Below are 19,519 nucleotides of genomic sequence, written 5' to 3'. Positions count from 1 at the left end.
ATATTCGTTTCAATTGAAATCGGTACTGAAATAGTTTCCTGTCGTGTCCGTGTAGATCTCTTTCTGGTGCAAAAGTGGACAACAGGTCCTGACAAATATCATAATGACCGTTGATGAGATTGGAGACCAAAATGAGATCACTGCTTAATCGTCGGTTTTCAAGGGAGAAAAGGTTAAACATTTTAAGTCGGTTTTCATAGGACAGATCTGATATTCCCTACACCATTCAAATAGCCAATCTTTGAACTTTCTTCAGATGCTTTTTCGCGATCACATGACCATTATAAGGTGACTGTAATTTAAAAAGAAAAAAGAAAAGTCAATTTTTGTGATCGGTATTACAATAGTTATGAATAGGGCTATGCAAGAGAATATTCTTTTCATTATTTTGACTCTCGAGTATATATCCGTTAATATTTCATGTGCTTTAGATAGTGATGTGGTTCTTGACTGATTAACTGTATCTGATATATACTCGAGAGCCAAAACAATGAACTACGAACATTAAATTAGTATAAATAAATACGCTAATAATATTCGGAATATGTTATCACCTGCTATCCTCATGTTTAATAAATAGGATCTCCCGATCACCGAAACAGAGTCTAAAAAATAAAAGATCTACATATTAATACCGTAGTAATTTTAATGTCCATACGTACGTCACGGTTTCCAGATTATAAATTATTCAATCGGGAGATCCTATTTATTAAAAAAGGAGGACAGAAAGCAACATATATGCTTTCTTAATTCATTATTTTGTTTTGTTTACCGTGCGACAATGAACTTTCTTTTTACAAGCAAAGCTGGCGACACAAGGGCAGTCATGTGCGCAGCTTGAGAGCTCACGCTTGATAAAACAAATTGTCAATTGTCCGTCAGAATTCGACAAATGCTTTAAAGACGGTGCTTTACTCAAGCTAATCGCTACATTCGTGTGTTGCCCTTTCTAAAAAGATGCTGAGGTTGTTTCAATCGCATCGAAAATTGGAACCTGAACTCTTCTGGACTGAGGGATGAGATTCTGACACTAAGAGCAGACATTCAGCGGATGAAGAACTCATAGACAATTATGGAACTTACAGAGGACCCCAACATTTCAAATTGCGATAGAATCTCTCCATGATGTGCTAGAGACCTAATTTTTTTTGTTGATTCAGAAATTGGATGGAGATGATGTTTATAGCCTGTAAAAATCTTTGTTGAGACTTTTTTATTTTGGCTATTTCCACCTCTGGGCCCACTGTGTTGGGTGTGCTCCAATCTGCTCGTCTCTTCCCATCTGCTTTAAACTGAACTTCTAAGTATATCTAGTTTCAACCGGAAATCCTAAATATCTGATCTTTGTCTCAGTCGCCCCCTGCTGGTCACTAGAACCTACTACGTTGTCTGCTCACTCTTTCCTTAGCTTTCTCTGGGTGTGCTCCAATCTGCTCTTCTCTTCCCATCTGCTTTAAACTGAACTTCTACGTATATCTAGTTTCAACCGGAAATCCTAAATATCTGATCTTTGTCTCAGAGTGATTGATAAATGGAAATGACTCATCTGCTCCTTGCTGATTACCTGGAAACTATCAAACAACCAATTTCATCATCCGATTGATTTTCGTTTTTGGTGAATCATTTCCTCACATTCTCCTCGTCTTGATGGTGATGAGTGGGTGATTCCATAGTCTCCCACATATCCTCACATATAGCTTGAATCGAAAATTGGAACACATTAAGTCTAAATACAGCTCTATCATGACTGATGAGCATCATAGATATCCACTGGTATTGAAAAAGAAAATACGCTGGCAAACTTTCAGAGCTGGCGACACACAGCTTAAGAATGCACGCTAGATAGAACAAATCGACAATTGTCCGTCAGATTTCGACAAACGCTTGACTTTGCTTTACTCAAGCTAATCGCTACATTCATGTGCTGTCCTTTCTAAAAAGATGCTAAGGTTGTTTCAATCTCATCGAAAATTGCAACCTGAACTCTTCTGGAATGAGGGATGAGATTCTGACACTAAATGCAGATATTCAGCTGATGCAGAGGTCATAGACAATTCTGGAACTCACAGAGGACCCCAACATCAGTAAATGCGCCATCTTCTTGACGGCATTATTTGGCTTCACTTATTTATGCGAGTTCGCCTTTTTTCCGCATGAAAATCATTAAGCCCAAATACCGCTCCACCATGACTGATAAGCATCTATAAATCTGTTGGAGGCTGGCTGTTAGCAACTACTGTCTGGACTTTGCATCCCTGACTGATTCCATCTAATGCAAGTCATTAGCATAACGACCAAAAAATGTACAGAGTTGGTTTTTTTTTTTACATGGTGGTCACCACTTATCAAGGCCCGGAAGCCACTCAGGGATAAGGGTTATTGCAAGTACAGTAGTGGTTCATTAGGAATTTGTTAACGTTGGACTTGAAGACATCCAGGTTGTAGTCAGGTGGGAAGCAGGCAGACGGAACAGAGTTTCACAGGCGTGCAGTTCTAAGAAAGAAGCTTTCTTCATGGAATCCACGTTTTGATTTAGGCACAGATAAAGGGTGGGGGAAATTTTTCACAGTGGATTCAGCTAGACGGGTGTTTTTTGTGAAAGATTGGCGAGGGGGGACCAGAGTACTGTGCAATATGGGTTGATGCAATAATGCCAAGTACAAATGTATAAACTGTACATATAAAAACAATTTACAATATATTTATAAATAAAGTGTTTTACATTTTTTTAGTAGGTGGTAGATCATTTAGACTTAGTCCTGTCATAAGTAGCTCTCATGCTGAAAAAGTGTGTTCACCCCTGCTAAATGATCCCCCTTGTTTTTACACAAACTCTAAAGATATTCAAAAACATTCTATTTTAAGCATAAATTATCCCTTTTGTGAATATATGCCTTCTTGACTCGTTATTTTGGTTACCGTGCGACAATATCTCTTGTTTTTTTCTCATGATTGATGATAAAACCTGCAAATCTTTTTCACTGAAAATATTTCTCTGAATCTGACTCATCGCAAAAATATCTCCTGCCTTAGAAAGCACCTTAAAGTAAAACCTCCAAAACCGACATGAACACATTCCTAAAAACTAATGAACGGAATCCCATATCTGCTAACCTTGGCGGAGATAACCAGCATAAACATAGCAAAAATAAGCAAATTTTGCAAGGTATGATTTTGGACGCTAAAATAATCAGTGGAACAATGAAAGAATGTTAAATAAAAAAAATGATTATACGAATACTATAGCCGAGTCTCGGAAATTGCTGAGGGTATCAGAAGTCTTTGTCTAACGCAAAGCAACAAAACTTCTTGGTTAAAACGTCAAGCAGAGTTTCGTTAGTCACAAGTTGTCGAGTAGAGTTTGTTATTCACAACACGAGATACACATCGACGTTCTCTATTCGCATGTCTTAAACGCTTCTCCCACTCCTCCCAGCGACTCGCCTTTTATAATGTTTCGGGCACACCCAATTTGCATATACCACACAAGACTGCTCCAGATATACGCGTGACCGGAGGCTTTAAAAGACAATAGCCGCCATCTTGGGCCTTTTTTTTTTCTTTTTCTGTCTTTCAGCCTGCTGCCGAGACAGATTCTCGCCCGTTTTTGAGGTAGGTCCTCTCGATGTCTATGACACTGAGACATTTTACGAAAAGGAAACAAGTTAGCGATCAAACTATACCTGAATGAGGTTTGTCCCGGAAATTGCCGAAGCAGTTTTCAAAAAGAAAATTCAATTAACGAATTGAAATTAAAACAATGTTAAGTAGCAAAAGCTTATTAATTCACATACACAAACTAAAAGTAAACAAGTTGCAATGAAACGACGTTAATTAATCAACAACAAAATTAAATAAACTTATTGATTAATGAAAATAAAGATATCACATATTGATCCCTGCTCGCAGTTTATTTTTGTTGGTTTAAAATTTTTTTTTTTTTTTACTAATGTTCACCTCTTACAAAGCATATCGCCACTTGGATGTAAGGGGCTACTATTTGGGGCCATGTCTAGGAAGGATTAACAAGATATTTGTTTACGTTATATTTAAACTTCTGCATATCAGTACAGCCAGGGAAGCAGGCAGCAGAAAAGGGAATTCCAAAGTCTAGCTGTTCGAGGGAAGAAACTATTAGAATAGAAAACTTTCTGGCATTTAAGGACATCAACATTGAAAGGGGTGAGATCTTATTGCTAAGCGGGTTTGTCGGGGATATGTACGTCGAGGGGGTACAAGTGAAACAAGTTCATCAGAACACATTCCATTAAAATATTTCTAAAACAGACAAAGTGATGCAACATTTCAGTGATGGAACAGTGGCTTGAGCTTAGTTGATAAAGTGGGACTGATTAGATTGACAACTCTTTTTTGGACTTTATCCAAGAGGGAGAGACTAGTGGTAGATGCATCAGCCCAGATGTGGCAACGTTATTTGTGTACGTTAATTAATAAGCGTCCCAAATTATACCTTGCAAAAGGCATATTTTTGTTATTGTTTATAACCAGTATGGTTATCTCCCCTAGATCAGAGTCTTTGCTGCCCTAAGCGCTCTAATCTTCATCCCCATACGGAAATAAACTTCCATAAATAAACGCATACATACGTCTTGTTAATGATTCCCTCCTCGGTATTAAGTCTTTACTCTGGCGACGAGGAGTTTTCTCATTTTCTTGGGACATAGTGCAGCAATCCGTTCCTAAAGTGCAGACCCTAAATTTCAGCTGACCAGAATTCTTAAAGTCCTGGATCAGAACAACACAAACAAAGAAAAAATAAAACGAAAAATAAAATTAACAGGAAAATAAAATCGACTGCTCTCTCAAGATTATGACGTCATAAAGATTTTTGACATCATATTTGCTTTTAGAAAAATTCTGAAAAATTAACTGTTTTTTTTTTTTTTTTGTGAATTTTTTTGTCAATTAGCACAATCGCGTTGACACCCAGGTTCTCACCAGATCACCAAAGTTAAGCAACGATGAGCCTAGCGAGTACCAGATGGGTGACCATTTTGGAAGGCTAGACGCTGTATGTATTTTAAAAACAATATATATGCCGCTCCCCATTTGGTCAATGGGAAAATTATTCCCAACTCGCATTTAGGTAAAATAAATAAAATGCACTTTTATATAAGCAATGGAATTCATTCAAAATGTAGCACAAAAAAAAAATAAAATAACATCTTTCTCTCTCTCTCATATATATATATATATATATGCACACACACACACAGGGTGACCCCCCCCCAAAAAAAAAAAATAAAACAAAACAAAAGAGGCCATCCAGAACATATGCAGTAGAACGGAGAAAAAAAAAAGGCCAAAAACCCTAGTGTTTTGATGTGATGTTTTGAATATAATAAACTTGTTATGACCAAAGTTTCATTTCATTCAGACAAAACAGTAAGAAACGGGGCCTAATTAGAGCTGGGGTCCGTTTTTTATGGGTCACCCTGTATATATATATATATATATATATATATATATATACAGTTGTGCGCAAAGATATTCGACCCGTCTAAATTTTCTTGTTTCGTTGAATCTATACATCAAAAATCTTCATAACGCCTTTTAACGGCTAATTATGAATAAATTGTATATTTTTCAACAATAAATGAGGAAAAGTAATTCGAGATTAATAATATATATCAATTTATTTACAAAAAATATAAATATGGATGTTGCAAAAATATTCGACCCCTTTAATTTAAAGTTTAGATAAAAGCGTCATTAAGTTTATTATTTTAGTCTGACCTTGTATTTGTTTCCTATATATGATTTTAGATTCTACTGAATCTAAAATCAGTTCAAATTGAACTTCAATGCCATATTGAATGATTGAATAATTGTTTCAAGTAAAAAAACATTCTTTTTCAACGTCAACAAATCTGCAACTATGACAAAGAACAAAGAGTACTCTGAAGACATTAAAAAGAGAGTAATTGATGCCTACCAGTCTGGAGAAGGTTATAAAAAAATTTCCAAACGTTTGTCTATACCACGGTCGACTATTATGTCCATTATCAAAAAATGGAAAGTAATAGGGATTGTATCAAGTCTTCGAAGATCAGGTCGTCCAAGAAAAATTACGACACGTGGGGCTAGGAAAATTGTTAGACAAGTTTCAATAGACTCTAAATCTAACCTAAAGGACGTGCAGAACGATTTGAAGAATGCTGGCTCAGATGTACACTTGTCACCTATTCGTAGGGCATTAAATCGTGCCGGATTGCATGGACGTATTGCCAGAAGGAAGACCTTACTTTCCAAAGCTCATCAAAAGGCTCGATTAAATTTTGCAAAAAAGTTCCTAGAAATGCCTATTGATTACTGGAATAATATAATTTGGTCAGACGAAACGAAAGTGGAACTATTTGGACGCAACCAGCAACGCTATGTTTGGCGAAAAGAAAATACTGCTTATAATGTGAAGAATACCGTTCCAACCGTTAAGTATGGAGGTGGATCAATCATGGTGTGGGGCTGTTTCAGTATAAATGGAACTGGAAGATTAACCATAATCGATGGAAGAATGGATTCAGTAAAATATCAGTCCATCTTGTTCCGTCTGCGAACCAGTTGGGGCATGGAAGGACGTATACCTTTCAGCAGGACAACGATCCTAAACACACTTCAAAGAGCACTAAGGCATGGTTAATGAATAATAAGGTGAAAGTTCTAGAATGGCCTTCCCAGTCTCCAGACCTAAATCCGATTGAGCACTTATGGCATGATTTAAAAATTGCGGTACATAAAAGAAAACCATCTAATTTGATTGAATAAAAACAGTACTGTCAAGAAGAGTGGCTTAAAATTCCAGTGGACAGATGTAGAAGTCTCGTTAGATGTTATAGGAAACGTTTACTTGCAGTAATCAAGGTCAAAGGAGCTTCAACCAAGTATTAATGAAAAGGGGTCGAATACATTTGCAACATCCATATTTTTATTTTTGTAAATAAATTTATTTATATTATCAAGCACTAATTACTTTTTATTATTTTTTGTTGAAAACTATACAGTTTATTCGAACTTAGTCGTTAAAGAAGGTTTTAAAGATTATTGAAGTATCCATTCAAAGAAATAAGACAATTTTGGTAGGGGTCGAATACTTTTGCGCACAACTGTATATATATATATATATATAAACGGTTTTATGCTGCCAGATCTTAATATTATCAAACATTTATTCGTGATCCTTTGTTTCGATTCTTTTGCACCATATGAACCTGTATCGAATAAAGGTCGGATTCAGTCATTTTGGTTGGCGTTGAATTCTCAATATTTTCAAATAGTTATTCATGATTAGTTTCATGAATTGTTATCGTTCGTGTTTTTTCCGACTACTATTCTCGTTTATACAGCACAATCACATTGACATACCGGTTTTCACCAGTAAGTTAAGCAACGATCAGCCTGCCCAGTACCAGATGGGTGACCGTTTGAAAAGGCTAGGCGTTGTATGTACCGCACCGAGTTGTAAAAATTTCCAGGTTGATATGTGGGGAGGGGGGGTGTTTAATCCCGGTGGAGATACACCCTCGAATCAAGACAGAAAGCAATGGAGAAACTACCATCTTTACTTGTCCTCCCAAGATTATCATGGCTCCACAATTTGGAGAGCCGTAGTAATTTTTTTATTAATTTTTTTTTAATTGAATATGACGTTGTGAGACAGTTGCTCCTCAGTTAGCTATAAAATTTGGTTTTCATATCTGTACATCACAATCACACCGGTTCTCGCCAGATGACTGAAGTTAGGCAACGAGGAGTCTAGCCAGTACCAGATGGGTGACCATTTGTGAAGGGTAGGCACTGTATGTACCACGATGAGTTGTAGAAATTTGTAGGTTGGTATCTGGAGGCGGGTATAACGCACAGGAGATGCATCTCTGAATCAAGACAGTCTTCCCGAGATTACCATGGCTCCACAATTTGGGGAGCCGTGGTCGCTGACGCTGTTAAAACAGCTGGGCCGCTCTGTGTGTGTGTGTGTGTGTGTGTGTGTGTGTGTGTGTGTGTGTGTATGATAAGAGCTATATTTAATTTAATGCGATTTGAAAATTGAGCCGCGTCAGTTATTCAGCTGGATAAATTCAGACCCCCCTCAATCGAAATGTCAAGCGAACCCGTTTTTCCATTTTTACACGGAAGATCTTTTACAAAATTTAAAAATAAATATCCAACCAAAATAACAGAGTACACAAGTTATGCGCAAGAAGAAGAAAAAAAACAAGAAGTGAGGAAATGTACTCACCGACCGGTGTAATATCTTTTTTTGTTTCAAGGGTACTTATACAGTTTAATCAAGACATTAAAAAATGAAAATATCGAAAAAAATTTTTTAAATTGTACGTATCCGTTATGGAATGAAGTTCTCCGAAAAAAATTTCACTTAATTTCATCAAGTAGTTTATTTTTTTTATTTATTTATTTTTTTTTTTTACAGCGAACAAACAATTTGTTATGATACCGAGCAAAAGGTTCGATTTTTAGGAAGAAAAGCTAGAATTAAAGAAGCAGGTTCAGGTCAGTGGAGGAGGGGGGCAGTGAGAGAAAGTTAACAAGGCGTAGCACAGTGGCTACTGTAATGGTCAAGGTAGCACTCCTTCTGAAGCCAAGCCTATGTCTCTTTCGCCGAGTCCTACTGCCACACCCAGGGTCAGCCAGCGGTCACCTGATTGCACCAGGAGATCACCACACTCTTCAGCACGTCTAGGTACGCTTTGGTGTTGACTTTCAAGCCGACTTCAGAGATGCGAGATGGCATGATGTGGCCCTCACTTGAAACCACACTAAAGACCATAACCGTGACCAGAAAATTTGTTTTCATCACTCTGGACATGTCTCTTATTTGTGGCAATCTAGCGATGCATTCTGAGGATGCGGCAATTGTCCTGCTGTCATAATTTGGATTGGTAGAGAGCATGAGTTGTACAACGGCGCATCTCTGATCTCACTCATTGAACATTGGGTCACTTTCAAACAGGATGGAAGGCTCATATCGCTTTTGGGATTTGTACACAACTGGCCAACTAGTAGATGGCCTACAACAACAACAAAAAAAAAAAAAATAAAGAAAAGAAAACCGGTTTTCATTAAACGGAAATGGAATCATATCGTCTTTTCTGGGGTGACAATTTTATCGTTCCAGTCTGTATCTGTATTATTTGAATCCTTCGCACACAAGTGTTCTCATCCTGGATGTTATTCTCACAGCGTTTTAACTGATGTAACCTCTGACCTTCATTTGTCTCTTTAGAAATAGACGACCATCATGCATTCCACAGTTTCAACTGACTCTTCATGTTTTAATTGGGTAATTCTCTTTTTTAGGACGATCCCGGGAATTTGGACTGAACGTTTTTTTTTTGTTTTGTTTTTTTAACCGTAATTTAAGTTTTTTTTTCTTTTTTTCGGTTTAGTTCGACAAAAGTCAGTTTGATTCAAATTTCGTAGCAACAATTTTTTTTTTTTTTTTTTTTTTTTTAAGTTTGGCTGTAAGAATTTATGGTGCTTCTCCAGAGCAGTGCTCATCGATGCTATGTCATTTACGGAACAAGCCGGACATGGCCGAAACAGTTTAGTACGATTTTAAAAGAAAAATTTATTGAAAAAAAAAAAAAAAAATGAAAAGGCAGACGACAATAAACATGCGAATGCCAAACAAAAAGGTTAGGGTTGAAAAAAAAAAAAAAAAAAAAAGAAAAAAAAAAAAAAAGCCCCCCCCCCCGAATAGTTGTAAAAAAAAAAACTTTCTCGAAAACAAGAAATAAAGTTAATTCAGTGAATTAACTTTATTTTTCAAACCAAATTCACTTATTCTTTTGCAGAAAATTATTTAACTCAATCTCAAGATGGAGGAATAGGGGAACATGTCTGTATTATTTAAATCATTCGCACAGCCATTCTAATCTTGGATATTATTCTCACGACGTTTCAGCCGATGTAACCTCTCACCTTCATTTGTCTCTCTAAAAATAGACGACCATACATTCCTCTGTCTCAACTGACTCCTCACGTTTTAATTGGGTAATTCTCTTTTCTAGGCCGACCCTGGGAACTTCTGGAATTTTTTCTACTGCGGCTTGTTGACGGTGATGATCGTGTTTGTGATCAAGACGCGCCGAGGAAGCTGTGATCCGGAGATGGATGTGAGTAAATATGAGTTCAACTTTTTTTTCTTTTCAAATCTTTACCAGTTTTTATGTAACATGTACATATCACACAAATGCTCTCCATCTCTCCTAAACACTCACCCAGTTTGATCTCACTTTTTAAACTTAAGTATATGCATATATTTTTTTATTATTTTACTAGCAAGGGTTCCCTGGCGTTGCCTGGGTGTGTCGAGGTGATGTAGTAAGGAACCCCAGGGGTGGGGTGATGGTGCAGGTGATGGAATTAAAAGGTGTTAAAAAAAAAAAATAAATAAATAAAAGTAGTATCGTAGCGGAGTTACCTGCCGTTGTCTGGGTCGAGTAAGGAACTCTGGGGTGTGTGTGTGTGTGTGGAGGGGGGGGGGAGGTGTTAAAAAAAATTGTAATAGCGAGGGGGGGGTATCAAAACAACAGTAGACAGTTTGGGTGGAGAGAAAAAAATAGTTGTAGTAGGCAGGCAGGCAGGCAGGCTCGAACCCGTAACGCGAAGGAGGAAAAGAAGGTGAATAAAAAACGTGACGTCTTTTTGCTGATGCAGGCAAAACCGGAAGTCGCGAACGTCAAAATGAAGCGAAGTCAATCTAACGGTGACGATGACTTGCTAAAATGTCCGTCAAAAAGCGACCCCTCCTTGTAAAAAACGGTCGAGTTTAGAGAGAAGGAATTAATGTTTTTGGCCAATTTTTCAATATTTGTTGTCCGAAGGACGGTGCTTTAAAACGATACAGATCTCATGAGGATCCGTCGTCATTGAAAGTTTTTGTGAGGCATACAAACATACACACATACAGTTTGATTTTTATATATTAGATTACATTTTTTATTATTATTATTTTGGGTTCAGTTCGCCTCTTCATATGTATAAACTTTTCTCAATAACCACATATTGAATTATTTGAAATTTTGCACAAACATTAGTCATGGTGAAAGTAAATTTTTGCCAGAACGGATTTTCCGGGATAAATCTGTTTGCCCACCTTAAGAGCCATTATAGAGGTAAAATTGCCCCCAAATCGTTTGTTTGTTTGCACTTTTCTCAATAGCAATGCCCTGAATATTTTTGAAATTTTGCGCAAACATTAGTCATAGTGAAAGTAAATTTTTGCTAGAACGGATTTATTCACTTGTGGAGGGGGACCCCACATGCTCGGCTTGTTATTTATGTAATTAATATTCCGACTATTTCAACGTAGTGCATATGAGTGCGTGGACAAATATCATCAGCAGCAAAGGATGGCTGGCTTGTGAAAAGATTAGCAGCAGCAATAGTCGAAAAAAGCAGATATGCAAATTAGGAAGTGTGTGCGAGTTGGCGCGACAAGAAAGAGAAAAAGACACCACATGGTCAGAGAGAAGCAAAGTGCGTGCTGAAGAAAATGAACGTGTTAAATTGAGGACGAGAATGGGCTGGCATGCAGTTGGAAGGAGAAACGTGCACCAGGCTAGATGGACATGTGGCAGCAAGAGACTTTAAGTGACAAGACGGGAGAGTAATGGTAATAAGTTCTTCTGTTATAAAAAAAAAAAAGAAAAAATGCTGACTCAGATTTTTATTTCTTTCCTTTGTAACTGCAACGTTACAATATCACACACAGTTTGTCAAGACTGAAGGAAGCCTTATATATAAAGTAGTAGCGTTCGTGTGTGTGTACAACTCTCTAACAGCACACAGCAATGGATCGATTATGACCAAACCAGACATGATGATAATCTCCGACCTATGGATGATGCACACCATTTACCAAGGTTACATTTGGTGCGTCTCTTTATAAACTGCCCCGCCTAGAGATGGTGCACATCAAGTTGGGGTTCGCCATGCTGGCCAACTTCTTTATGAATTTGAAGAAAATGAAGTTGTAAAGCTGAAGGTGAGAAATGGCAGCCTACAGCCGGCGTGGGGTCGGGGAAGAAAAGTGTACGCCAGGCGAGGTAGACGATGGCAGGAGACTAAAGTGGTGTAATATGGGAGAGTAATAGTAATGACAACGTTTTGGTAAAAAAAAAAAATAAACAAAAAAAACAAAAAACAAAGCTGACCCACATTTTTATTTCTTTCTTTTGTTTGTAACTGCAACGTTACAATATCACACACAGTAAACGCGTTATGTTTACACTCAGTATTTGTTTTGATGGAAACCAAGCATTCCCGGAACTATGTTTTTTGTGAAAGTTTGGCAAAGGGGCGGGGGGGGGGCATAGATTGGAGCTCAGACGAGCACTTACCATGAAAACAAGGCCGATAACCATTAGTCGCGTGCTCTCGTGTAATGAATGAATGCATGAATGTAGGATTGACATGCAATTCTTAAAGATAAAATAAAATGACCGAAAAATGGGCTGAAATGACTTAAATAAAAAGTAAATGACTTTAATGAACTTAAGGATGAATTGAATGACCTTAAGAATGACTTGAATGCTTAAAAAAACAACTGGAATCCTTCAAAAACAACTTGAATGATCTGGAGAATGACTGAGACTGACTGGTTGTAAAGTGAGTGATCATTTTACATTAAATTAATACAGAAAAGTGATCCCCCACTTTATATCACAAAGTTACAAACATAAGTACAGCATATAGTAAAAAAAGATACTACACTTTGATCTTGGTCAAAAGGCCAAGAAAAAGGTATTTATTTGCTCCCCCACCGAGCAAATTAGGCACACGGCCGATTTTTAATGTGAGGAGTGAAGGGTAAATGGGGACCAGCTCCCCGGGGAGTAGGGGAACTGGATAGTGACAATTGGTATTTTTTTTTTTTTTTATTACATTTTCACCCCAAACAAGGCAAATTGCCACTTTGGTGTAGGGGGCTACTATCAGGGGCAACAACTACTGGGGTACTATGTAGGGATTTGGGCAGCAAGGTGTCGGTTCACGTTACACTTGAACTTCTGCACGTCAGTACTGTTGGGGAAGCAGGGACCTGGAATGGAATTCCAGAGTCTTGCGGTTCTGGGGAAGAAACTATTGGAGTAAAAAGATCTTTTACATCTAGGGACCTCTACAGTGTGGGGGTGGGATCTAGTAGCCTGTCGGGTTTGTCGAGGGTGCTCGCGTCGTGGGGGCACAAGTGATTGCAGTTCATCAGAGCATTCACCACTAAAATACTTGTAGAACAGGCAGAGGGATGCAACATTTCGTCGATGGGACAGAGGCTGAAGCTTAGATGCCAGTTCAGGGCCTATCAGATTTGCGACTCTCTTTTGAACCTTGTCAAGGAGCGAGAGACTAGTAGCAGATGCACCAGCCCAGATGTGGCAGCAATACTCCATACATGGGCGAATGGTGGCCTTATAGAGGTACAGGATACTTTCGGGTGTTAGTAGTTTTCTGGCACGGTAGAGAGAGCCTACCTTTCTTGCAGCGGCCCTGGCAATGCCTTCAATGTAATTGTTCCAACTCATGTTTCCTGTGAACGTTAGGCCAAGGAGTTTGAAAGATGGACTCTCAGATAAAGAGTCGTTGGCCATTGCTATTGGTGGTAGAGAGGGTTTCTTGTAATTATTGAATGAAACTAGTTTAGTCTTGGCAGCATTGAACGCGACCAACCACTTTTGTCCCCATTCCACTACAGATTGGAGGTCTTCCTCTAGTGTTTCTGCCATTTCTTTAGAAATGTGTTCATTCGTCTTCCTGTCGTGTCTGCCATAGAGTGTAGTGTCATCAGCATATATACCCATCTCAGAGGCAATGTTGTCGGGGAGGTCATTTATGAATATCAGGAACAATAGAGGTCTAAGGATAGAACCCTGGGGCACTCCCGCATTTATATCATATTGTTTAGATGTGCGACCGTCGAGGACTACCTGGATTTTTCTCTTATCTAAGAAGGATTTAATTATGTTAAGTATTCTACCAGTGATACCGTATGATCTGATTTTACTGAGGAGACCCTCATGCCATACCCTGTCAAAAGCCTTAGATATATCTAGAGCTACCGCTCTGCCTTCCCCCGCTTTGTCCAGTGATTGGTATATACGTTCAGAGATCACGGTGAGGATGTCTGCTGTGGAACGGGCTTGTCTAAATCCATATTGTTTGTCAGTCAGTAGTTTAGCATCTGTAAGATGATGGACTAGAGCATGGTTAATTATGGTCTCAAATATTTTGGCAAAAAGTGGGAGGAGGCTAATGGGGCGATAATTTGATGGGTCTGTCCTTTCGCCAGAATTCTTGAATACTGGTACAACAGAAGCAGTTTTCCAACAGCCCGGAAAGCAAGCTTCATTAAGACATTTGTTGTAGAGTTTGGAAAGAACTGGAGCTACTTCGGCTGAGCACTTTTTTAATAGCACAGCTGGGATAAGATCTGGTCCACATGCTTTTGAGGTGTCAAGGTTTTTTATGATAGCATGCACCTGAGTAGGGGTGGTTTTCAGATCGTCTAGTGTGGCGTCTGTCCGCATAGGAAAGTCAGGTAGGGGGTGGTTGGAAGGGTCCAGTGTGGAGTTTGAGGCAAACCGACTGGCAAGCATGTTAGCCTTGTCGGTTGCTGAGGAGACAACCTCGTGATTGTTGGTTAGTGGGGGAATTGTTGATTGCCCATTATTTACTACACTGTTGTAGATTTTCCAGAAGTCTCGAGTTCCTAGTTTTTGTGCTTCGATGCGCTTTTTAGTGGTTTCCGTAAATTCTCTCTTAGCTGTCGCTATTTCTTTCTTAACGTTATTTCTAGCTTCTATATACTTCAGTCTGTTTGAACTGGACTTATGTCGGTTAAACCTACGGTATGTATGCTGCTTTTGAGTAATGGCAGTTGCACAAGTCGACGTAAACCATTGGGGAGAGTGGGGCTTACTATAAAATTTCCGCATGGGAACATGCGCTTCGATTGCAGTTTTGAACCAGTCAGTGGTCTCGTTTGCACACTGTTCAGCAGGGAGAGAGAAAATATTTTTCCATGGAGCATCTCTAATTAGTTCCCTGATGGCTTCCCAGTCAGCCTTATTATAATATCTCGTTGTTTTGAGCACTGGCTCTTCAGTTTTGGGTCTAGAGTTTAGGGCGATTTCAACCATTATCACTGCATGATCAGCGTTCCCGAGTGGGCTGTGGGCCTTCGCTATGCAGTCATCGGGAACTGTGGTCAAAAACAGATCTAGAAGTGATGCGTGTTGTTCTTCCTGGTCAGGGAAACGGGTTGGAAACGTAACAATTTGTGATAGGGAGTGAGATATAGCGAAGCTATGGGTTGTGCTGCCCGCTGCATCTGTGTGAGTAGAGAATCCAAGCCAGTTTTTGTGGTGGACATTAAAGTCACCAAACACATGTATTTGTGCGCTAGTGTCGAGGGACAGTGCCGTGTCTATGCTGTCAGATACTTTGTTTATTATGGAGCAGTCCTGAGTCGAGGGAGAGCGGTAGAGAAAATAATAGTAGCTAATACTGTGTTGCACGTTTAGTCTAAAGCACATAAAGGCTTGATCATCTGTTTCTAGGTTTGTTTCTCTAGTCAAGGGAAGGGTATTACGAATGTAAACTCCAAGTCCGTGCATATGTCTGTCAGAGTCCTTACGGCAGAGTGGGAGATATCCAGGCATGTTAAAGTGGTTAGAGGGAATGGAGGAGTGTAGGTTAGTCTCACTTAGTGCTAAGATATCCGGGGTATTTGTTAAGAGAAATGCTTCAACATCAGCTAAGTTAGTTCTAAGCCCACGGATATTTGTGAACGAGAGCCTCAAGGGAGGAGGCAAGTTGAATTTGTTTGTCCCTAATCCTGGTTTAAGCTTATTTTTAAATTGTACTGTCGTCATATTTTTTTTAAGAGTTTCGGTAAGGGGGAGCTAAACAAGAGGTTATGCGGAGCTTCAGACATGCATCACAAGTAGACCATCAGCTGACCTTTCTCCAATTAGGATTGTGGCCTCAGGAAAGCCCACCGGGGATGAGTGCAGGGTCCCTTTCCATGCGCGTCATGGCACTGCAAACAACCCGATATTATTCAACTGTTGATGGAGCAGCCGCTCTAAGCGCTACCAAAGAGTTAAGGCCCCTGTACTACCAGTCGGGAACAGCAGCCAGGAACTGTCAATCCGGTACCCTCAACCCTTTAGAAGAAGGTCAACCCAATCTAACCGCTCAGGCATATCTTATACTCAAGCACTCCCAAATGTTCAGTTTTAGGGGTGGGGCATGCTGGGAATGGGGAAGAACGGCGTTCATTGCCCTAGCCAGGAAACAAGATCTACCGCTGGGTGTTTCTGTCGAATCACTGAGATAGTGTCTCTGCGCTTGACTAATAGGCAAAGAAGGAGTATGGAAGCCGGGCGATAGACAGAGCCTATCTACTCCTTAAGCAATTTAGGTTTGCAAACCGGTGAATTTGTTTGAGTCACCAGCTCTAGGAAGGTTGTCATCCAAGACTGAAGAGGCCTCTCTCCCCTTTGGTTTAGTTTCAGAGTTTTCCTTCTCCTAGACGGATGATCTGGGAAGACCTACTGGGTCCGTCAGCCCTGAGAGGGTTTTCTCCGCGCCTAGGTTCTAATCCAGGTATTTCTGCGACCCCGCGTTGTTAGTGTTACTGGGTTAGTTTGTGGGGGATTATATCTACTGATTAGTTACACTCCTCAAAGTGATTTAGGGACATGCTATTTACTTGTTAATGGATAAAGGGGGTGGGTGAAGTTCATGCAGTGTAAGCGTCTATGTTTGTAAGAGGGCTTGTTAGGGAGGAGATAATGTGATTTTAGTCGTACCCTTTTTTTTTATTTTATTAATGTTAGCTTAGGTCTAGTATAGTGTTACAGTATGAGTAGGTATTAAGAATTGAGCTACGAGTTGTGCCCGAGCTATTTTAGATGATAGGAGGGTTAAGATGTAAGTGCAATATAGCATGGATAAGACAGCAAGTATTGAGTCATGCGTAATTAGGTGAATAGATATATATGGGCAGGTTTTCAGTAGGTGCGAATAGAGTTGGAGTTGTAGGTATTTTTTAGTAAGAGTCATGGGGCGTTTTGCATAACAAGGAGTGTCGTTTCAATAACGTAATTAATCATTGCAAAACTCGAGACAGTTGTGTAGTGCATATCGCTTTGTTTCTGGGTACTTTAACTGTTAAGTACCTGCCTTTGTGTGCATAGGCTATTAAGTCCCTTACTGGATAGGAATGAGCTGTAATGCATGCCTTAGAGGTAGAAATGTATAGATGTTTAGTGATGGTTATTAAAACAGTTTGCATGTGAGGGATTAGGGGCTGGAAGTTAGCGATTCAACTACAGATGCGGAGCAATGTGGGAGTTTAGTGGTGGATAGGTTGGAAGGAGTAGATTGTTAGCGTTCAAGAGAAGAGGGGTTATTTATTTACAGATGGATTTCCATTAGGATTTTTGAGTTACAGGTAAGGTTTAGTCTGAAGAAGGGAGGAAATTTTTTTTTTTTTTTTTTTTTTTTTTTTTATGCATGCATGTAAGACAAACGCAATCGTCTTGGAGGTAAAATGTATAGGATTTCGTAGCTAGCTATTAGGTTTTTCCCTCCCAGTTATAGGGACAGCTAATTCGTTGGGATTTGGAATTGTAGTCATTAAGGTCAGGCGCAGAGTGTTGCATCTATTCAGAAAATTAGCCCTAGTATCACAGCTGGGATTATGTATATTGCAGTTAAAAATATAGTGCCAGTCAAATTATGAGCCACGTGCAGTGGTTTGGTATGGTATGGGTATCATGGAGGACACTTACATACAAGCAAGCGTACGGTGATTGCATATATTAAGTATACTACTTAAATAAAGTTCTTCTGTCTTCTATAGTAGAAAGAAAGGTGGTCCTAGCTCTTCTATATTCTTGCATAGGCTATTCGTTTTCGAGTAGAGTTCTTCTGACCTTAAAAACGGCTCGCGTGGGACTAAGTGTTAGAGACCATTTTTACGCATATGTAATTAAAATGCATTAAATAAATACATGATGAATGGTTGCCCCTACGTTGCCCCTACATTGACCAAGGTCTTATATGTGTGGTTGCCCCCACATATGGTCTTTGCTTGCAGTATCTGCCGGAACAGATACTACACTTTGAGATATTAAATTTTTATTCACAGGAAAAATACAATAGGGAAAATGAACAAAAGACCTAGGCACAAGGCCAACTCAAAAAGAAGGGGATGGTGAGGTTGGTTGATCCATCTCTTCTATTGGAAATTTTAAATGATTTTTCTCTCGGCCAGCATCTTTTATCATGGTTACCCCTTTAAATTTGTATTTATGTGTGTGTGGGAGGCCAAGAAAAGCTTAAAAAGCTAAGAATAGCATCTATTAACAACAGACTTTTGATCTTAACCAAAAAGGCCAAGCACAGAAGCATTACGGACGAACCGACTTATAAAGTCACTTGCACGTGACTAATAACGATTAAGCAGATATTAAACCTTATACCTACAGGGCTCTACGAACAAATTTATCTTTAGTTGACCTTTGACAACTAAATATTTTCGTTTATTAGCCAAATAGAAAAGTTACTAGCCAAACCCACATGATTTTTGGAATATGACATCTTCATTCTCTGATTAGTATGTACATTATAAAGATTTTTCTGATTTTTTTTTCGTAAGTGTAATTCTAAATATGCAACAAATTTTATGTTGATACTTGAACGTATAAACATTCTAATTTTTTCAGATGTTTTTTAAACAGCCTTTGTTAAAAAAAAAAAGAAAAAAAAAAGTATATTGTTTTGTTAAACTTTTATTATTAAATAATTTAACTTTCTTTTTTTTTACCCCCCCCCCCAAATAAAAACGGGCCGCATGTACACTTTATGTGATATCTCCATTATTTATTCACCGATTGCCCTTATTTTACCGGACATGGCAGAATCAACGACCGTGAGTACACCAAGACCCCAGTGGGAGCTGGGACAAAGAATACACTGTGTTAAATTTTACTACAAGACAGGCTCGTTTAAAAAAAAAAAACCAAGACAGTTTTATGCGTCAGTTCGAATGTGAAAAGGCTCCATCCAAAAGCAGAATTCAGAACTGGATGAACCTAAGCCCCCCCCCCCCAGATTTTTTTCTTTGGGGCTATCTTAAGGTCAGAGTCTATGCAGGGAAACCTAGAACCATCACGGAACTCAAAGAAGCCATCAGGGAGGAGATGAGAGCCATTACCAATTCGGTCTGTAATAACGTCATGGACAACTTCGTGCTGCGCCTCAAAAAATGCACGGAGCTAAATGGAGACCATCTAGAACATATGCTATAGAACGGAGAAAAAAAGGTCAAAGACCCTAGTGTTTTGATGGGATGTTTTGAATATAATAAATTAGTTATGACCAAAGTTTCATTTTATTCGGACAAAACACTAAGAAACGGGGCCTAATTAGAGTTGGGGCCCTGTTTTTTTTTTGGGTCACCCTGTAT

The 19,519-nt window shown here is 39.0% G+C and overlaps 2 protein-coding genes across 2 annotated transcripts in view; one reads left to right on the top strand and one right to left on the bottom strand.

The window, feature by feature from the left end:
* Nucleotides 1-4,837, bottom strand: part of LOC145269261 (uncharacterized) — a 31,441-nt gene extending 26,604 nt beyond the window's left edge. Inside the window, exon 1 of the mRNA XM_080124884.1 lies at nucleotides 4,608-4,837. Within this exon, the coding sequence (XP_079981010.1) occupies nucleotides 4,608-4,683 (76 nt within the window). The 5' untranslated portion in view covers nucleotides 4,684-4,837. The remainder of the gene's footprint in view (nucleotides 1-4,607) is intronic.
* The window catches only part of LOC145269260 (RING finger protein 215-like), a 121,142-nt gene that overhangs the window by 89,980 nt on the left and 11,643 nt on the right, over nucleotides 1-19,519 (top strand). Inside the window, exon 7 of the mRNA XM_080124883.1 lies at nucleotides 10,050-10,154. Coding sequence (XP_079981009.1) covers nucleotides 10,050-10,154 — 105 coding nt within the window. The remainder of the gene's footprint in view (nucleotides 1-10,049; nucleotides 10,155-19,519) is intronic.

Source organism: Euprymna scolopes, chromosome 45, assembly GCF_053919585.1.
Source record: "Euprymna scolopes isolate OS-2025 chromosome 45, ASM5391958v1, whole genome shotgun sequence".
Classification (NCBI taxonomy): domain Eukaryota; kingdom Metazoa; phylum Mollusca; class Cephalopoda; order Sepiida; family Sepiolidae; genus Euprymna; species Euprymna scolopes.
This window is presented reverse-complemented; position numbering and strand designations above follow the sequence as displayed.